This window comes from Phyllopteryx taeniolatus, chromosome 10 (genome assembly GCF_024500385.1).
Source record: "Phyllopteryx taeniolatus isolate TA_2022b chromosome 10, UOR_Ptae_1.2, whole genome shotgun sequence".
Lineage (NCBI taxonomy): Eukaryota > Metazoa > Chordata > Actinopteri > Syngnathiformes > Syngnathidae > Phyllopteryx > Phyllopteryx taeniolatus.
This window is the reverse complement of record NC_084511.1, coordinates 15,812,023-15,832,839: the sequence shown is the minus strand read 5'-3', so window position 1 is coordinate 15,832,839 and position 20,817 is coordinate 15,812,023. Positions and strand designations below refer to the sequence as shown.

The following is a 20,817-nucleotide window of genomic DNA, read 5'->3' as shown; positions in this document are numbered from 1 at the left end:
ATATGTCACAATCCATACTAGGGCTATTAAATTGGCCAAAAGCTAAGGTAGGGAGGAGTCATTTTATTTATTGTTTGTTTTATTGGCACCCCATATGTAGGTATGTACATTTTGAAATGATAATATATTGCTAGAACTACTACTATGTTCTGTGTGGGAACCCAAATAACCGCCCCATCATTTTACATACAGTAATTTCCCCTGCATTTTGATATACTATTTTGTGATGGATAACTAATTTTGAACACAAGCCAAGGAAAAATTGTGGCATGCTTTGATAAAATGAGGCGGTGGGCCTTGGGTTTGACATTTGTCCTCACTCTATCATAATGGAGACAACACTATTACAGTTGCAATCTTGTCAAGTTAGGACGGGTTTGGTTTCCAATATCACTGACATGATACCCAGACTGTCAGTCATGATTTTTGGACTGATTAGCTGTCATGTGAAAGCTCTTATTGGTTTTCCATGTCTAATAAAGATCATTGTTCTTCACAGTCAAGCGGTTTCCTCTCTCGAAACCCCCTTCGTGTGATTCACCTCCAGGATCTTTCTGCAAACACAGTGGCATGGTAAATATGACACTGCAAGCACTCCACCTTCTTATCACCGCTTTATGGCTTTGAAAGAATGAAGATGCAAGAAAGTCCAGAGCTTGTGCAAGCATAAGAATTGGAGAAGTGACAAGTCAGGAGTTGGAGCTTCCGCAATGTGCTATCTGCTGTATCTCTCCACAACATAGTATACACAGATTACAAGGAAAAGGGGATGGTTGTACTGGTCTAGCCCTTATCTACACTAACTACAAATATAATAATACATTGTAAAATGAGTTCCTTGCAGTGGAATCACAACAGAGGATTCCTGCTTTATAAAGTCAAAATATTTCATTACAAATCAATGGAAACAGTTGCTGGCCTTATTAGCGGAACAGATGTTTTGTTGAACACCTTTTATCATATGTAAGCCACGTGAATAATTGGAGGAGTTCAGAGTGGTCGCATACAAACAGGCATTTTTTATGTTTGAACTTCTAAAACTTCATGCTCTCACCTCAGCAATATGTTTGAATAAATAAAAAAAATAATTGGGGCAAAATTTTATCAATATTAATTAGAGCTACAAACGAATGAGTGACAATTCGGATTCACTCGCGAGTCCGCTTGAAAAAAACTAATTCCGAATCATAATTTATGCATTCAAATGAAAATGAATCAAAGTACGTATTTTATGCTGAAAAGGGCTGCAATGCTTTGTTTACTTCCGCCGCCATTTTGATTTACTGTGCAGTTGTGGCCACAGTTCGACCCGATCACGTGGATCACGAGGCCGTGAGCAGCTGCACGGATGTTCATGGTAGACTGCATTGATATTTTCGGGATGTCTCGCTGCAGTCCATTTGCGTAAGTAAAACTGTAATTTGTAATTAATACAGGTATCTATTTTAGTTTGTATCTATTATATGCACCACCCTTTTGCATAACTCACCTCCACTGACCGAACAGTAACACGAATGTGCATACGTTGACACCTTGCAACTAAATAACCTGTATATATGTAAAGCAGGGGTGGGCATAATATATACAATACATATGGTCCTCTCCATCCTTCAATCAGGCCCAATGAGCATTTAAATGATCAAGATTAAAGTGATATTATTTGAATGCATCGAGCTGATTTCCCTCAAATTGGTTAAGTGAAATGTCCTTCCTTTTTGTATTCATTTCTCACAAACATTTGTCGTAATTTTGCATAATTTTATTAAATGGTTTATAAGAATTTAATTATAAATCAAATAAAAACAGCATGATCTTTTTCAAAATAAACTTTCATTTAATTAATTTATCCAGTTTTTCCTGATGCAAAAGTAGAAAAGCATTCTTTTCTCAAAAAGAGTGACATTTATTTACAATTTGTATAACAATTTTACAAGAGAACACTGCTGATGTTCATACAGTAATTGGACTGCACAGATGTACCGGTACTTGCTGGTTTGAATGATATCACACATGAGTGGACACGTAGTATATAGTTCCTCAGTAAGTGGAGGACAATGTTTCGTTTCCCAAAAGAAACTTAGAAGTCCATTGAGCTGTGAGCCAGGTAGTCCTTCCTCCCGATGTTGGTGACCTGCTTGGTCTGCATTGCCTCCAACTTGGGACAGTCTGTAATACGATGACCAAGACCACCGCAAAATGTACAGCCCCTCTCCCCTGGAAAACAGCACGAGTATCGTTCGTTAGGACAAACATAGTCAAACAAACAATTGTTTAGCGGATATTTAGTGAATGACTAACCTCCGATATCCAGCATTGTTTCATCTCCTGTCTGGAGCACCTGGAGAACTGGAGGAACCTTTTGCTTGGCTTCAATGAGCAATGCCTTCAGATCCATCAACACAGACTCATCTGAGGTACATGGCAAAAAGAAAATGTAAGACGTTGTGTTAGAGAGAATGACAAATATTATTTTTTTCAATTATTTTTATCATGAAACTTGTCTCTCTGACCTTAACGAGGAATTATTTTGGATGGTGGTTACTTCTATCATAATCTAATCAGCTATAAATTTAGACCAAATATGTCTGCAGTGAGAAAAGGTCTGAACCATTTTGAACATGCAACTTTTTGTCAAAATGTACCAAAAAAAAGTCTGACTTTCCACAATTCTTTGTCTCATTTAAAGACAAAATGACTCAACAAATAAAATTTAACAAAATATTTGGCCAGGGTATGAAATTATGAATAATTGTGGACAATACATGTGGCTGATTACACTGTAAATGTGCCTCTTATTATTGGTGCAGTAACTTACCACAGCCTTTATTGATGAACGTTGTGGCGATACCAGTCTGACCAGATCGCCCTGTTCTTCCAATTCTGTGGACTGAAATAAAAAAAAATTATTGGGGCAGGTTCACAATCAATCATACATGCAAATCAGTCGCCTTTCGGCGAAATTCGCCGTTTTGAACTCAAAATAGGTCATTTATGTAAATCGTATCTATCCAATGAGTTTTTCCTAGAGTGGGGGCCATTGCCGTCACTGACGTCATAGGCTGTTTCGTACTCCTTGAACGCTGGTAGCTAGATCCATTCCACACATCCGCCATCCACACAGAGATGTAATTGTGAATATTACTCCACGGCGGACTAATATGCGGCCTGAGGTTCCGCCTGTGCTCTTGGGACCTGGTTTGGGTGAGTCAAAAGGAGTTGACGAGACCAGAATAAAAATGTCTGCCGCTTTTGGTGTTAATAAGTCACGGTACTTTTACTCCATTACAATGATCTAAATGTCGCTCGCTTCTTCTATTTATCAATTATTGCTTATTTATCAACTATTTCGTGCGCGAGACTACGACTTACGCATCAGGCGTTGTTTGCGTCATCCAATTTAAGCGCTAGCGAGGTTTAAATCTAGTTCAACAATCAAATGACAAGAAAGTCACATGACCTCACACAACATCTTCCATTGGGCTTCCCGGACGTAGGTAATCACACTAGATAAGCTTGCCCCGTTGATCGTTGTGCATATGTGGCGGCCATGTTGGGACGGTCGTCTTTACCATGAAGGGAATGGCGTGCTACTCGTGTTTACATTTAGGCAAACAAAAACAACAGCTTTCATGTATTGTAGTATTTGTCCGGCACTGTCTGCCCAAACGTGGGTATTTCAGCTCAGTTTTGACTGTGGATACACACACAGAGCAACATCGGAATTTGTACGTTCACATATTTTGTATTTTTGTATTTTTTTTAATTGATGTTCATGCGGTGGTAAATACATCAGAAGTTACTCACTATTTACTCAGTACTTGAGTAATAATTTCACTGCATACTTTTTACTCTTACTCAAGTAATTTTTTGGAGGACTACTATTTACTTTTACTTGAGTCACATTATTGTCAAGTAACAGTTCTCTTACTTGAGGACAATGTTTGGCTACTCTACTCACCTCTGGAGCGGACATCCTCTATTGCTACACTTACGTTTAAGCAGTGTGGTATTTGTTGCGCTGGTCTTTTGCATTTTCGCATTGAGGTGCTGCGGGTCGGGGCCCTGGTTGTGGTCCCAAGTGGAATCGCGAAGCACATGTAACATCGGCGACAGGAGCTGATCCGCTAGTACATTTTGTTTTAATTAGAAAACGCGGCTACAATTATCTAATAAGTTTACTGATGTTAAATGTATTAAGCGACGGAGCGCTGGTAAGGATTATGTCAGAATGAACTAACTTCAAATTCAGAAATCGCCAATAAAAACAGAAAAATACTGTACTTAATATTTTCCTGGAGGATGCATTTGGGATTAGCTTTTGAAGTTGGTAATAGTGAAAAATGTAGTCAATTCTGTTCCAGAATGAGAGTGCTTAAAGAAGAGGATGCCACTCATGTGGCACAGCTTGAAGCAGGCATCAGGTGCAGGTGGCGATGAGCCTGGCTCAAGTAGGAGGCCAGAACAGAAAAGCAAAGAAATTAGTAAAGAAATTAGAAAATTTGTACATCAACATGTACTTAAGCGGTGTAAATAAGTTTTTCTGCGTGAAGAATTATTATATATATATATATTTTTTTTTTTACTGTACTCTTTAGAGTCTTCCAGATTGCTTAATTTATGTTAAAATAAAAAACAATTCTCTGCGGCGGCTCGGGGGATCCCCAGATTCCCCCTAAAATGTTTAGTTTTTTTGTTTTTTTTTGGTCACCTTTTTCATGCCTTTGGTGTTTTCATGTCTGAATCAATGCGAATTAAATCAATTATTTCAGTTTTTGAATGCTGATGAAGTCGAAACAGAAACGGGAAAAGGCTATTGAGAGTGAAATGTGGTCTGATAGTTGACTATTAAAAGGATAATATACATCGAGGCAATTTCTAAACTGACATTTTGGATTCCTTTCATGTTATGCACATAAGCTGCTTTCTGTACAGCAGATGTGGGTGCCAGCCTGCTCTGCTTTGATGGATGACTTTCTACACTTTTTTTGCATTTTTAGTGACTATTTAAAAACTTAGACTCTTAGATTGTCTGTGATTTCTCCAGTAGGTCAATTAAACAAATGTCCAGATTTAGCCCACAATTCACCGTTTGTTCTCATATAGTACCAAGACCCAATTACCAAACACCAACTGGAAGTGTTTTAAGCACGTGACCTTCGTTACAGGGGGTCCTCGGGTGTTTAATTTGATTATTTTGCATTTACGGCCTAGAGTGGGGTGGAAAATTGATAAAGATATGGTCTTTTGAAGACAAACAGAGTTTCTACTCTTCTAGGAAGACTTTCTGCAAGAGTGATATTTTTCACCATTCATCAAGACGAAAACTTGTGCGGTCATCTTTCATCTCAAAGCTGCTAAGATAGGCACCTTTTAAACGAGAGGTACAATGTGCTTTGAATTAGTCAGTGAACAAACAAACTATTACTAAAAACATAGTAAAATACAAGAGACAATGATTAAATAAACAAATAGATTCAAAAATGCAATTTAAAAAACTGAATTAAAAACCAGCACTGTCAAGAGAAGGCAACAAGATGAAACCGAATCTTAAGAAGAGATTCAAAAGCGAAAGCTGTTCGCCTGACTGAGATTTCCTGGAAGGAAGTTTCTACGGGCCCCAGACAGCAAAAGCTGATGGATGGCGGTAGGCTGGCTGGCCTTCTCAAAACTACTCTTATAGGTCCAACTCAACAAACCCCCAATTGATTAAGAGGTATTTCTCAACACATCACATGGACTCATGAAGCTGGTGTGAAGGAATTGACAGATTGACCATGTTACACCATTTTGGGAAGCGACCACCATCGTAAACACAAACCGTACTGTCTCACCGTAGTTTTCGATTTCCTCAGGCATGTCATAGTTGACTACATGCTGGATGGCCGGGAAATCCAGACCCTTGGAGGCCACATCTGTGGCAACTAGGACGTCCTTCTTTCCTTCTTTAAATGCTTCGATGGCTTTTGTTCTTTCCTCCTGATCTGGAATAAAAAAAGTGACTCAAATTAACTTAACTGAAAAGGGACAGATGATATTTTACCGAAAACTCTTTTTAATAGATGAAAAGTTCAGTATCTGAAGTGCCATCAAGTACGAAATTAAACAACCCCGTCTTTTTATATCTGCCTATTTCTGAAACTGTGTCAACAAACAAGCCACTCTGCCCCACTGTAACACAACAGTGGGACTAATTTACACAATAGGCACCCCTACACAGAGTTCCTCTCCCCCCATGACTTGACCTGCTAAACTGGGCGAAGATCCAGAGCCACTTTTAAGAGAGCCCCCAGACAAGTAATAGGGTCTAAAGTGTACTATAATTCCTGATTGTTGATAAATACGCCTGCCACTGATGTTATTAAGAAACCTAGGGAACTCTTTCAAATTGTGAGGAAAAAAAGCATGTCTCAATTAAAAATTATTGGACTCAATTCAATGGAACACTTTCTATGAAAAAGATGAAGCAAACGTGACATCTAGTGACAAAAATGAGGAATTACAGCCAGGACTGAGTTCAGCGGCAAACCTTTGACTGTTTTAGATTTTCATGAATTCAACACACAGGGTAGCAACAGTGGTCTGCTTGCATGTCTGCCTCACAGTTCTGAGTTTCGGGATTCAAATCTCGGTGCTTTCTGCGTGGAGTTTGAATGTGTTTTCCCCAGCTACACTGGCTTGTTCCTAAATTTCAAAAATGGTAAGTTCATTGAAGGCATACTGTAGATCAGAGGTGGGTAAATAGCAGCCAATTATATCTGCCCCACCAGCTGACGCTTGTCAAGGAATGATAATGAGCCGTGCTGCTACAGCAGTGGCAGGGGGAAAAAAAGCTGCTACAGCACTCGCTTCACTTCCTTGTTACTTGATTGAGCACGTAACCCATGTGACAATGTTAGAAGAAATATACTGTTTGGCTGACTTCCCCATGTGACTGCTCAAGAGACCGAAATGCGTCGTTCAATGCGGATGTCTACAAACCGGCGGCTGCAACTTTTTACGAGGGGTGTACGTTAATCACCCAATAAAGAAATAGTGGTGACAATTTATGGGGATTGCAGGACACATCATCACAAACGATTGGGCGAGACGTGACCCTCGCCGTGTAACGGGAGCAAGCGAGTCTGTGCAGATATAAATTGAGAAACCTCACAGTATTCAGGCATTAATAAATTACACACCACTTCTGAAAAAATCCCATCTGATTTAAAATGCTGGAATAATTTAGCAATATCACTTCTGGGAAGTAAAAATGAAAACCTTACCGGAAATAAACTATTTATTCTCAATGATTCCAAACCTTGGATTCTGCCATAATAATTTTTTTTTCAAAGAATTAGAAAAATAGAATAAGTTTATCCTCACTTCAAAAAGGTAAACAGGAAGGAGGCCTAAATGATCCCAGCTTTAAACACTTTAGCTAACCAATTACAATACCTTATGAAATGGATGCACCACAATGATGGTGCATCATTCTTGGCTAGAATTAGAACAGACTACAATAACATCAAACTCTAACAACTCCCATTTATTTATACAAGTTTCAAATGCCATAACTCTTTCAAGAACCCAATAATTGCATCCACCTTAACGGCTTGGTGGAAAAATCTAGAAGCTAAAGAATCTCAACTAGCTCCCAGTATGCCCTCCCCAATCTGGTACGATCCAGATTTTTAAATTAACAACATATCCCTATATTTTAGCACATGGGAACAATGTGGAATTGACCACCTACAACAACCATTTCATGATAATATTTTTATGACACTTAATAAATTGCTCCAGGAGTTTCAAATAAGAAGCGGAAACTTCCTTCAATACAATAAAATTAAAAACAGCAATTTACAAAAAAAAAAGAAAGAAAAAGAATCCCAACACTTCTGTCTGTTCTAATTCTAGCAAAGAATGATGCTCCATCATTGTGGTGCATCCATTTCATAAGGTATTGTAATTGGTTCGCTAAAATGTTTAAAGCTTGGATCATTTAGGCCTCCTTCCTGTTTACTTTTTTGAAGTGAGGATAAACTTATTCTATTTTTCTTATTCTTTGAATTAAAAAATTATTATGGCAGAATCCAAGGTTTGGAATCATTGAGAATAAATAGTTTATTTGACATAAGGTTTTCATTTTTACTTCCCAGGTGCTGGGGTGGTGCCAAATGGTGTCCGCCTTGGTTCTCCGTTCCGGCTGCCGCTGGGGGACAGTGGAGGCCCCCCTGTCGCTCCTCGGGCCTGCTTCCTCCTCTTCTCTCTGGTCCTTGCGTCCTGCTGGGGTCGCTTCCCCCTCGGGTTCCCTGCTGACCGTGGGGACAGCTGTGCCCACCCCACCCCCCACAATCGCTCCTCTGTTGGGCGTGCCTATCCGCTCTCCTTTCCACCTAGCAGGGGACACTGTCTCCCCCTCTGGCTGGGCAGGGACTGGCTATATTGGCGGGCCCTGTGAGTTGGTGGGGGGAATCTCGCCCTCCTTTGGGTGGGGGTGGTTGGCTGGCGTTGGGCCCCTGCGGCCTCTTTCGGGTGGCCGGCTTTGGGGCGCCTTGGTGGGGCCGGTGGACCGCCCTGGGTCCCTCGGTGTGGGTGGTGTCCCGTCCACTGGTCTGCTCTCGGTGGGGTCCTGGGCCCCCGGGGTGCAGGCGCAGCAATTACAGGTCACTTCCGAAGGTTATTGTACATGTGAAACAGTGTCAATCCACTTTCATGTGTCCACAGATACTCACCTCTGGGACTTTTTCGCTTGGTGTGGGGCCACTCACTCATTGTGATAAATAAATAACTATCTATCTGTCATGAGTTGTTTAACACACCTACATGTAAATACCATGAAATAAAAGCTGGAATTTTGAACTTTTGTCTCATATTCATCTTTTGATCTGAAACCCAAATGTCTTCAGTATAAAACAAAAACAAAAGAATTGACCTTGCCGTTCCAATACTTTTGCAGGGGAATGTATATTGTCCTGTTCTCCCTTCACAGGAGGTAGCACCACTGGCACATACAACACTCGGATCTAATGTGCCATTGTACTAGGCATATAATAATTTACTTTCCTCATCTTTCTTATAGCTAATGTCCAGTCTTTCGTTGTCTTCTCTTCCTATATTATTTAGTTATCTTTTAACTGTTTCTCCCTTTTGTGTTTTCTGTCACACTGCTTTAAAACTTTGCTCTGTCCGACAGAAATTTTGAAGAAAAATGCATCAGAATACAAAGAACCACTGTGGCATCTTAAAAACTCCGCTGTGGCACAATAAAACTGTTCCAGCTTAAAAGGCATACAGATCCTCCTTTCTGCTTGACCTAACAGCCGAAGAGGAGAGGAGGGTGGGGAAAAAAAAAATAATAATAATTAGGGAAACATCACTCTCCAATCCTTAAAAGACGGTGGTGGCCGCTGAGCTGGCGGCCTGGGCTTTTAGCTCAGCGGTCAGCACACTCGACTTCAAACCGGTGACAGACTGGCTGGACGGCACGGGATTGCCACAGTTACACTCGCGCCATGAAAAAAATTTCCCCAAGGCCTCACTTAGTTGCTGACCCCTGCTGTAGATAGACTAAATTGTCCATAGTTGTGAATATGAGTATGAATGGTTGACTGTATGTGTCCTGTGATTGGCTAGCGATCGGCTCCAGACCACCTCCAACCTTAATAAGGACAAGGGCTATAGAAATTGGATGGATTAATTCCACATAGTCTGCGATTGGCTGGTGACCGGTTCAGGGTATACCCCGCCTCTCGCCCGAAGATAGCTGGGATAGGCTTCAGCGCACCCGCGACCTTAGTGAGGATGAGCGGTACAGACAATGGATGGATGGATGGAATTCCACATAGTACCTTTTCCTCCATGGATAGCCACCGCCTCTACACCTTTTAACAGCAGATACTCATGGATGGCATCAACATCAGCCTTTTTCTCAGCAAATATCAATACCTGAAGGAAAAATGTTTTTGTTTTTTTTCCAATATACATACATTTACATACAGTATACATTTTGTGTATGCGTGTCAGAGCTTGATGGAAAAAAAGGTACTGACAGGAGGTGTTGTTTTCTGGAGACACTCGAGCAGGTACACCATCTTCGCTTCCTCTTTGACGTATTCCACTTCCTGTTCATACACACACAAAACAGCCTCAGAATCAACTTTTACAGCAGAAAGTCTTCGGCAGATGAATCAGAACATACCTGGATGACATCCAAGCTGGCGGCACCTGCTCTGCCTACGTTAATAGTAATGGGTTTGACCAGAGCACTCTTGGCGAAATTCTGGATTTTCTTGGGCATGGTGGCACTGAAAAGCAATGTTTGCCTTTGACCCTTGAGGAAGAAAAAAAATATTTTAACACTGTTCCTCTTTCACTTATTGTAATGCAATCTTTAAATAAGAATAAATGATACATAATAAAAAATGTACAATTAAAAATTCTACTTTACCGCGGGCTAACTGAATAAATATGCTTTTACAAAGTGCAATCACGAATTGCAACTTAAGGGAAACAAATTCAATTAATGCATAAAACGCAATAACATTAGGGTGGAAGCGCCGACTTTTCATTTGAAAATCCCGTGAATATAGTGAATTGTGAAGGAAGGGTATGTCTCTTGTTTTGCTTGACCATTGGTCAGTCATGCACGGTCACAAACTGCAAAGAATTTGACAGTTGTGATGTCCCTCTCTCTTTACTTCTGCTGTTTAAGTTGAAGTCGAGGCAGCGGCTACAATGATTGTAATAGTGTCTTACTATGACACGTTGCCTCTCCGCCAACGTGCTGAGAGGGCCCTTAACGAAGCCTGAACCATACGTTTGCTCCCAGGTGGTTGGCTGGCTGACTAGGTTGCAGGCACTGATGCAAATGAAGCACTTTTCATATGCAGCAGTGACCGCATTTTATATGTAAAAAAAGAAAACATAAAAAAAATCACCAATGATCAGGTTCATTTAATTGGCAGCCAAAATGGGCGGCAAATGTGGCTCAATAGGTCGAGCGGGTCGTCCAGTGACCGTTCCAGCTCTGACTGTCCGCATGTCGAAGTGTCCTTGGGCAAGACACTGAACCCTAATTTGCTCTCAGTGGGCCTGGCAGCGCCTTGCATGGGAGCAGTCGCCCATTGGTGTATGAATGTGTGCGTGAGTGGGTGAATGTGAGGCTTTGTAAAGCGCTTTGGGCACTGTGATGGTGTAGATAAAGCGCTTATATAAGTGCAGTCCGTTTACCATTTACCTAAATCGCGATCACGATTAAAATTCGATTAATTGTGCAGCCCTATTCTACAGCAAAAACAAATATTAAGAGTCAGATCTTGTGGGACTGGGGTGTTAACATGTCACTTTAAAATCTCAAAAATGATTTCTCTATATTTGTAATAGTTTCACACACCCCTGGGAACCAAACTTAAGATTTAAAACTTGAAAGATCTCTGTTAATATGCCATTTTGTGCCAGTTACTGTCGATTAATCTTGGATAGTATATATGTATACAGGGGGGTCTTTACCTTAAAATAGGAAAAAATGGTCCTGATGTCCTCCTCAAAGCCCATGTCAATCATCCTGTCAGCCTCATCCAGGGCCAGGTAGCGACAGATGTCCAGACTCACCATCTTCTTCTGTAACAAGTCCATGAGACGCCCAGGGGTGGCAACCATCATATGGACACCACTGCAAGCGGAAAACATTGAAATTGTATGGGCTAAGCTTTTTTAGTATCTTCATTTGGTTATGTAATTTCACACTTGATAGAAAGGCATGCACGCCCGAGAGACAACTACGAGTGCATCTCAATACATTAGAACAGTGATTTTTAAAGTGTGGTACGCAATCCCTCGAGTGGTACACAAAAGAATCACTGAATTAAATCATCCATCCATTTAAAATACATATGATTTAATAGTATTTAAAAAATATATAAATTGGACTATAAAGAAAGTTTTATTATTATTTGCAGTTGAGTTAAACAAAAAACAAAGCCACAATTTGCGTAAATAAGGTAGGTTGACTTACAGGTTCTAAATAAAAGACATGAGCTGCTGCTTTTGTATTCCACCTTTGACCTTAACTTACTGTTTCACAACCTCCATTTGCTCCTTGACGGACATCCCTCCGATACAGAGGGCTGTTCGCATCTGTGGGGCTCCCTCCTCCTCCAGCAGTTTGCAGTAATATTCAATGATGCCGTGTGTCTGTCGGGCCAGCTCTCTCTGTGCAAAGTAAAATCATAGATAGTTGAAGAACAACGTTGGTAGCCACTATCATTGGAGGTATCAAGATTCACAGATCCTGTGCATTGTCAAGGGGTTGTAGACAATGCTAATTAATGTACGCAATAAGAAAATTGGCTAGGACTTACTGAAGGACAGATGATGAGTCCATAAGGTCCCTCTCTTTTAAAGAAGGGCAGCCTCTTCTCCTGCTCCAGGGCAAACATGATGATGGGCAAAGTGAAAACCAAGGTTTTGCCCGAGCCAGTGAAGGCAATGCCGATCATGTCGCGACCTGACAGACTACAAATAGAGATGAAATGGTATGAAAAAGTAATATCATGTATAGAGGGACCAGAATTATCACAATTATTTGTATTGATTTAAAAAAAAGAAAAAAAAAGGAAATTGGCAGATACAGATCTAAAAATATTAAATCAGCAACCCTATGCACTTTTTTTGCACATTAGATATGGTAAACACCAGCAAGCAAAATTAATATTCATACAAAAAAAATGCATGAAACCAAATTTGCTTTACTTGCTAATCACATATTTAAAGCAGTCTGGAACATATTCATGTGGTAAGTTCTACTGTTAGCAGAGGGATACGTGTTTCTTGTACAAAGTTAGGCTGAATCTGATGTTAAAAAACTACACATTAAGACAGTTACAGATGAATTTGAGATGGCAAGACAATTTGAATCAGAATTTGACAGGACTGTGTCTCCGATTCAGAAGGAACAGTGCAGTTTTCGTCCTGGCCGTGGAACAGTGGACCAGCTCTACACCCTCGGCAGGGTACTGGAGGGTGCATGGAGTTCGCCCAACCAGCCTGCATGTGCTCTGTGGACTTCGAGAAAGCGTTCAACCATGTCCCTTGAGGTGTCTTATAGGTGGTGCTCTGGGAGAAAATGGGTACCGGACCCCCTAATGCGGGTTGTTTGGTCCCTGTACGATTGGTGTCAGAGTTTGCCTGCAGTATGTCGGATTCTTTTCCAGTGAGGTTTGGATCCCGGCAAGGCTGCCCTTTGTCACTGGAATCTGTTCATAACTTTTAAATGATATAATTTTTAAGCGCTGACGAAGCGTTGAAGGGGTTCGGTTTGTTGGCCTCAGTATTGCGTCTCTGCTTTTTGAAGATGATGGTTCTGTATCCTTCATCAAACCGCGATCTCCAATTCTCAATGGAGTGACTCACAGCTGACTGACATCCAAATTTGAGAGCATGGCCTTCAGTCGAAAAAAAGCAGAGTGCCCTCTCTGGGTCGAGGAGGATATTTTCCCCCAAGTGGAGCACAGTATGTATCTTGGTGTCTTGTTCACGAATGAGCAAATAATGGAGCAGGTGATCGACAGGCAGCTCGGTGCAGCGTCTGCAGTGCTGCAGACTCTGTATCGGTCTCTCGTGGTGAAGGAGCTGAGCCAAAAGGCAAAGCTATTGATTTACTGGTTGATCTACGTTCCTACCCTCACCTATGGTCACGAGCTATGGTTTGTGACTAGGGTTGGGCATCGAGAATTGATTGGAACCGGGACTAACGTTCCGGTTCTCCCGGAACCGTTCAAATTGTAAAATTTCGGTTCCCAGTCTAGATGCCTAGTTCTCCAGCCGCGAAGAAGTGCCGAAAAACAACGAAGAAGCAGCATAAACCAACGAAGAACGCGCACGATGATGCGCTTGTGCCCAATGGCGAACAAAAGTAGCTCTTAACTTTGTTAAAATTAGTGACCAGTCGCATCAGTGTAACACTTGGAATAAGATTGCATTGGGCAAAGGAGGCTTTCACGTTTTAGCATCTGACGCACTCCGAGCCTCAGCCTACACCGCGCGGAGCTTCAGTGAAGTCCACTCTCAGTCAACTGGCTGAGTGAAACAATAACATAAGTCTATGCCAACATTGAATCAGCTCAGGTAAACGGTTGCTTGCACTTTTGTACTGATGGTTTTTAGTGTTTATTTTAGTCTCAAAACCAACACAAGCGCTGATGACAAAAACAATAAAATAAAATAATAATAAAGAAGCTTAATTTAACAATTTAAAACCTCACCATAGAAACTTTACATCACAATGAATTGGGACAAAATTCACATAAACGTTGTCTCACAGTATCACAAACACTAACCTTGTGCCTCATTGGTGGGTAGGGTAAGGAATCAGCGTTTTATAGCACTTGGTGCCATCCATTAAAAAAAAAAATAATAATCACCGGTGCCGTGTGAAGTTACTACTTTTCATGCCAAAATGCGTACCGTTCAAAATAAAAGCCTACAAGCTTAAAACAGGAAGTCAAGTTAAAACCTGCACATATAAACCATTTGACATGATGAAAGTCCCAAATAATTATTTTAACAATGCTATATTTAACTTTTAGCTGAAACATTCATTAATAAATATTAATTCTGTTGGGTTAGTTCCACACACATTACCTTTTAGTTCATGGGTTTGATATTGATACTGGTTATAAAGACCCTCAAGTCAAATGTTCATTTTAGTCTATGCTGCAGGCTGCTAAGAAAATGGATGTTCATAATTTGGAGACCTTTTATTTAAACCATGCAAACCTTTTTGACCCAGCCCCTTAAAAGAATCGGAATCGAGAATTGTTTGGAACTGGAATCAAAATAAGGAATAGGAATCGCTCAAATTCAAATGATGCCCAACCCTAGTTGTGACCGAAAGAACAAGAAAGCGGATACAACCGGCCGACACAAGTTTTCCTGGCAGGGTGTCCGGGCTCTCCCTTAGAAATAGGGTGAGAAGAAACAGATATTTGAACACAAACGATGCATCATCACATGTAGACAGACAGCACTCACAGGCACCTCTGTGAAAAAAAGACTGCAGTTTACTGAGTCACTTACAGTACTTTAAACTCTTGTTCAATTGGATCTCTATGACTGCAGTATATTGCCCCCGGTGGCCAAGTCAATCAGACTAGAAGAAGCAGCAGCAATTATTTAATCATGATGCATAAACTACTTAATTTTTTATATTTTATTTAATTATGTTATTACTATACTATACAAAGTAAAATATAGAGTGCTATTTCCCTTTAGGGGGAGACTGGAACAGATGAATGGCATTTACATTCATTTCAAAGGGGACAGATTATTTGACATACAAGTGTTTTGAGTTATGAGCATGGTCACGGAACAAATTAAACTCATATCTCAATTTCTAGGCACCTCTGTATAATCTAAACACAATCTGGATGCATAGATTCCACTCCCGCTCATCTAAAGCACAGTCTTTACAGAGCTAATACTCAGATTTGATTGTAACTATCAGAGAAGGGTTAATTTAAGAATGTTTATCGTCACAGTTGCAAGTTTGCAGCAACACGGAACTGTATTGTATTGTACTGAGAAGCATTCCTAATTTTTAGGCTCTTTTCTAAACTATATGAATCTGAAAACAACAACAAAAACAAGATTTAAACACCTTTCCAATGAAGTGCAATTCTACATAGAATAAAAAACTATCATCATACGATATCAGTTCATTGCTGTAAAAGCAATAATTGCTATGATGTTGTTGATCTTAAATGTCAATCATTTGGTCTGAGTGTAAAAGAAACTGAGTATTATCATCCATCCATCCATCCATTTTCTGAGCCGCTTGTCCTCACTAGGGTCGCGGGCGTGCTGGAGCCTATCCCAGTTATCATTGGGCAGGAGGCGGGGTACACCCTGAACTGGTTGCCAGCCAATCGCAGGGCACATACAAACAAACAACCATTCGCACTCACATTCACACCTACGGGCAATTTAGAGTTTTCAATTAACGTGCATGTTTTTGGGATGTGGGAGGAAACCGGAGTGCCCGGAGAAAACCCACGCAGGCACGGGGAGAACATGCAAACTGCACACAGGCGGGGCCGGGGATTGAACCCGGGTCCTCAGAACTGTGAGGCTGACGCTCTAACCAGTCTTCCACCGTGCCGCCCTGAGTATTATTATTTTTGTAAAATAAAATACCTACCTACAGTACCTATCATTGTATGTGTGTATAGTTCACTTACACTGTTGGAATTCCTTGAATTTGGATTGGTGTTGGATGTACAATTCCTTTCTTCTTCAAACCTTTAAGAATTGCTGCAAATATAACAACATAAATCTTATCAGACATAGAAGTCATGCTCATATAAAAGTGTGTTTTGTGTGTGTGTGTATATAGGCTGTGGTGTTGGGAAAGTTTGATGGGGGATTAAGGATATACAGTCCAACCTGGCGGAAGCTTCATCTCCCTAAAGCTTTTAATCGGAGGAGGGATGCCGTCTCCATCAACTAGGATGTGAAACTTCTTTCTGACGCGCTCATTTCTGGTCTCTGGCATATTGAGTACATAGCGCGGAGCCTTCCAGCTATAAAGAATAACTGGGTTATGTAAGGTAGGCCACAAATGGTATTTAACTACTATTAAGTAATTACTTTAAGTAAAATGGTCCCACCTTGTCTTGATTGGATCATCATAAATGATACCCTTGGCCATTTCCTTCACGGACATCAAAGCTAGCAGAAAAAAATGGAAACGTTCTCAACATTTGCCTTGTAAAGGCTTTGAAATTATGAGGTTTTTTTTTTACCTCTGCCCTCTGCGACACTTTCCAGAATCTTTTCTTCTTCTTTCAGTTGCTTCTCCTTGGCCGACTCTTTGCGTGCTGTTAAATTAAAACAAAACAGGTTTAATGGGTAGAAAAAAATACACGTAACAGTGAAATGTTACATTCCAGAAAAGGATCTCTTGAAATAGAAACCTTCTGCTTTTTCCTTGAGATGCTGATGCTGGTCAAGGAGACTGACGTTGGAACGTGGACCGAGCCCTTCGTCTTCATCCCTCTGTTCCTCCCCACTGTCTCTGTGCTCCTCATCCACTGCTTTACCACGCAATCGCAACATCTTCTGAACCTGTGAGGTGAGCAACTGGTGTATTATGCGATTTCAAGTATAACTTTTTATTTCAACAGCTATGACAAACACAACCATTTATTCAACGCCTAATGAATGAGGGGTGATAACTTACCATTTGTTGCTTTCGGATTTTGACGGGAACGTAAGGAACATATTCTTCATCCTCTGACCCTTCAGCCCCAGAAACTTCATAGCTGCCATTAGATCTCTGTTTTAAAAAAAAAAAAAAAAAAAAAAAGAAGAACACAAAATGACATTTACAAATGTCTCAAAAAAAATGTTTAGTTGCACCAAATAGTTAAACATCATTCTTCATATTGAAACTGGCAATATAAATGACGCAAGGTTCTGGAGTGTTTGCTTTAATGAACAGCAGAGTGCAAATTGAATTTCCCTCTGAAGGATTAGAATTAGTGCAGTATAATAATTTTTTTTTAAAAACAAGCGAGAAAAAGATCTACATGTCATAGGGCTCGATGAAGCTAACCCCGTGTCTGTGCCTCACCAATTTATCTGTTTTGTGCATGACGACTTCTTCATCCCTGCAAATGGCAAACATTAAGACCATGACCTACTTCCAAGCCCTGCAAATGAGTTTCATGCTGCAAAAGGCCTGCACTGTCTAACAACAACTAGAAGTGGGAAGGGATTGCAATCTCATGCTCCATCTCACTTATCCTCTTCGTGGCAGCAATTGAAGTGATCCTGATTGGGGCAAGGCAAGTGGTGGATGGTGTTTGTCTGCCGGCAGGGTAAAGGCTTTCCCTACTCAGGAGTTACATATATGATCTATCGTATTTTCACGACCATAGGGCGCACCATATTAAAAGGCGCAGTCTCAGTTACGGGGTCTATTTATGTATTTAACACATGCATAAGGCACACCGTATTATTGGGCGTAGGCATGGTAAAACATACGCTAGCTTAAAACATACGGTAGCATGCATGCACGCTAAAACAATGTTTTTAAAAAGGCAGCGGGAGCAAAACTGAGTTCGGTTGTACTTTATTGAAGTGTTTAACAAAGTACTCACGTTATTTTTTTATCAATCCTCATCCACAAATCCATCAAAGTCCTCATGTTCTGTATCCAAAATGAACAGCTGGGCATGTTCTTCAACAAACACGCCGGGTTCCCTCTCGTCATTGTCAGAGTTAGTCTCGTTGCCGGGGGGCTGTTGAGCAATGATGCTTGCTTTCGCGAAAGCTCGGACAACAGTCAAAGCAGATACCTTAGTCCAAGCATCCACAATCCATTCACATTGTAGCATAACTCGCCCGGTGTTGCCTTCCTGTCTTAGTAAAGCTGTGTTCGCCATCTGTCATCCATGGCTCCCACGCCGCTCGCAACTTCACTTTGAACGCCCTGTTTACACGGATGTCCAGCGGTTCGTCAAGCCTCCCGGAATGATGGCAACCCCCGAGTTATTGCACTCAGTCAAATGGTGACTGTAGAGATGCTTCTCCCGGATGTTCTTTGCTCATTAATCCATTGCTCAAGTTGGCCTTCCAACTCGGGCCACCTCGCCTTGTTTCCGTGTTTCGTTTTTCTTTTTTTTCCGCGGAAACTCAGCTTTGTCTTGACTTGGCGAAGCTTGTTTTCCTGCTTCCTCCACTTGCGAACCATGGATTCGTTGATCTTGAATTCTCTCGCGGCTGCTTGATTGCAATGTTCCTCCGCGTAACTGATAGGTCGCAGTTTAAACTGTGCTTCGTAAGCGTGTCTCTTCGTAGGTGCCATTTTCGGGGGTCCTTAGCCAAACTGATGTTTTGCACAATGCACACCCCGGAAATGCTCCCAGTCAGTCAAGCGGTATATATAAAAAAAAAAATTAAAAAAAAAAATTGTAAAAACACACCCCGGTGCGATATACCTACTGGGGGCGTGGCACGCACCCTTCCCCTGTCCTCAGCCACATCTGCTTTTCCTCTGTGTAAGCAGCGTTATTTTTAGCAGGAAATGCTAAAAAAAAAGAAATACAAAAATAAAAAAAAAGATGTACGATCTTATCATCTGGGGGAGGATGAAATTCAAGCCACAAAAGTCCAAAAGCCTCTCCCTTTGGAAAGGAGAACGGAAGGACAGGGTCATCTTCACCATTGGAGGAGAGGACATTCCCTGCATTGTGGACCAGTCTATCCACAGTCTGGGAAGGCCATACAAATTCAGCCTCTCAAACAAGGAAATGGCCAAAACCCTCCTTCAGCACCTTTCAGAAGGCCTGCAAAAATCAACGCAAGCCAACTACCCAGAAAGTACAAAGTGTGGCGTTATAATTTCCCTTTACACCAAGGATAGCGTGGCCTTTGAAGCTGTGCTAAGTTTCCTCATCAGCCACTCGCAAGATGGATGGCAGAGGCAACTCATTCATCTGCAAATGGATCGCTCTTCCAAGATGCTTTTCGCCGACTGGCCTGTTCGGGTAGAATTTTCTCCCTCTGCCCCGACAATCCATGTCTCTTGGCTTTAAGTTGGACAAGGGCAGGCTGGTGATGGAGTTCAAGGGTTCCCCTGACAGCACAGTGAGCGATACACAGGTGAAAGTCGCAACTAGAAGGAAATGGAGGGCTGAAGAGGAAGTGCAGAAGGCGGTGAGAAGGTTTCAGGGCGGGCTGGCCTTGGTTGGGGCGACCCGCCCCTCCCTAAGATGGCTGAAATGGTGGAGAAGAGAAGGCAAGAGGCAAACCACACTAGGCCAACAGGCGACCAGCAGAACACTCACACCCTCAGACAGGGTAAAGTTCCTCCAAGTACAAACTGGAGACAAGCACCTAGCCAGCAAACACTAGCAGCAGAATGGAGGCTGGAGGTAGACCTAGGGAGGCAGCTCCTATTCCCAAGGGAGATCAGCAGCACCTCCACGTTGCAACCAGAAATCATGTTGTCTTCCCTAACTGGAAATACGGCATTGATCATTGAGCTGTCACAAATCGACAGGTCTAGGCCCAGCAGGATCACCATATTTCCCTGTATTGCAATATCCATCCATTTTCTGTACAGCGTATACTCACTAGGGTCGCGGGCGTGCTGGACCCTATCCAGCTATCTTCGGGCGAGAGGCGGGGTAGACCTTGAACTGGTCGCCAGCCAATCGCAGGACACATATCAACCCGGAGAAAACCCACGCAGGCACGGGGAGAACATGCAAACTCCATACAGGCGGGGCTGGGATTTGAACCCCGGTCCTCAGAACTGTGAGGCAGATGTGCTAACCAGTCGGTCACCATGCCGACTGTATTGAAATATTAACTACATTTTTTTAAAACTACGTTCTAAGCGTTCTAGTAGATCTGGTGCGTTAGCTTGAGTTAGTTAACTTTTAAAAATACAGTTGAAGCTGACGTGTGTCCTTTGCGTCACATACTAAACATAAATATTTTAGTTTTACGTTTTGCGTGAAACCGGTGGAGGAGTATTTGTTTGTATTGCTAGCGAGTTAGCTAGCCGCTAATGTTTCCTGTCTACCGCACGAACGGGGACTTTTAATTGGAGCTTACCTTTTTGAGTCGATTATCGTCTTCCATCTTTTTAAAAACTATGTGCTTGCTTGGACAATTGTGGCACTAGTTGACCAAATTGTCTAGATAACGTACTAAAATATATGTATCATACACTCGCGTAGTCGGACACTGGACAATGAATGCTGCTGAAGTACCGAAAGCCAAAAGGCTCAAAACTGTTCGTCCCAGTGACGTCACTTGACAATGGAC

General features: G+C 41.6%; 1 protein-coding gene across 1 annotated transcript; it reads right to left on the bottom strand.

The window, feature by feature from the left end:
• Positions 1–1,879: 1,879 nt before the first annotated feature.
• ddx41 (DEAD (Asp-Glu-Ala-Asp) box polypeptide 41) lies at positions 1,880–20,773 on the bottom strand. The gene is made up of 17 exons (XM_061788529.1): positions 20,605–20,773; positions 17,219–17,314; positions 16,953–17,103; positions 16,782–16,856; positions 16,647–16,707; positions 16,423–16,559; positions 16,218–16,290; positions 12,342–12,495; positions 12,056–12,192; positions 11,491–11,653; positions 10,181–10,312; positions 10,032–10,103; positions 9,831–9,927; positions 5,832–5,981; positions 2,816–2,887; positions 2,299–2,409; positions 1,880–2,214 (listed from the first exon to the last, which is right to left on the bottom strand). The coding sequence occupies exons 1-17, from the start codon at positions 20,629–20,631 to the stop codon at positions 2,078–2,080; spliced, it is 1,845 nt and encodes a 614-aa protein (XP_061644513.1). The 5' UTR covers positions 20,632–20,773; the 3' UTR covers positions 1,880–2,077.
• Between the last annotated feature and the right edge of the window lie 44 nt (positions 20,774–20,817).

What these genes read in the sequence shown, in the direction of transcription:
- ddx41 (XM_061788529.1), bottom strand. Translation starts at nt 20,631, where the DNA reads ATGGAAGACGATAATCGACTCAAAAAG. An exon ending in AAGTGTCGCAGAGGGCAGAG is followed by an intron (nt 16,708 to 16,781) that starts GTAAAAAAAAAA and finishes TTTTTCTGCTAG; the next exon opens with CTTTGATGTCCGTGAAGGAA. An exon ending in CCATTTTTTCCTATTTTAAG is followed by an intron (nt 10,313 to 11,490) that starts GTAAAGACCCCC and finishes TTCTTCCTCAAG; the next exon opens with GGTCAAAGGCAAACATTGCT.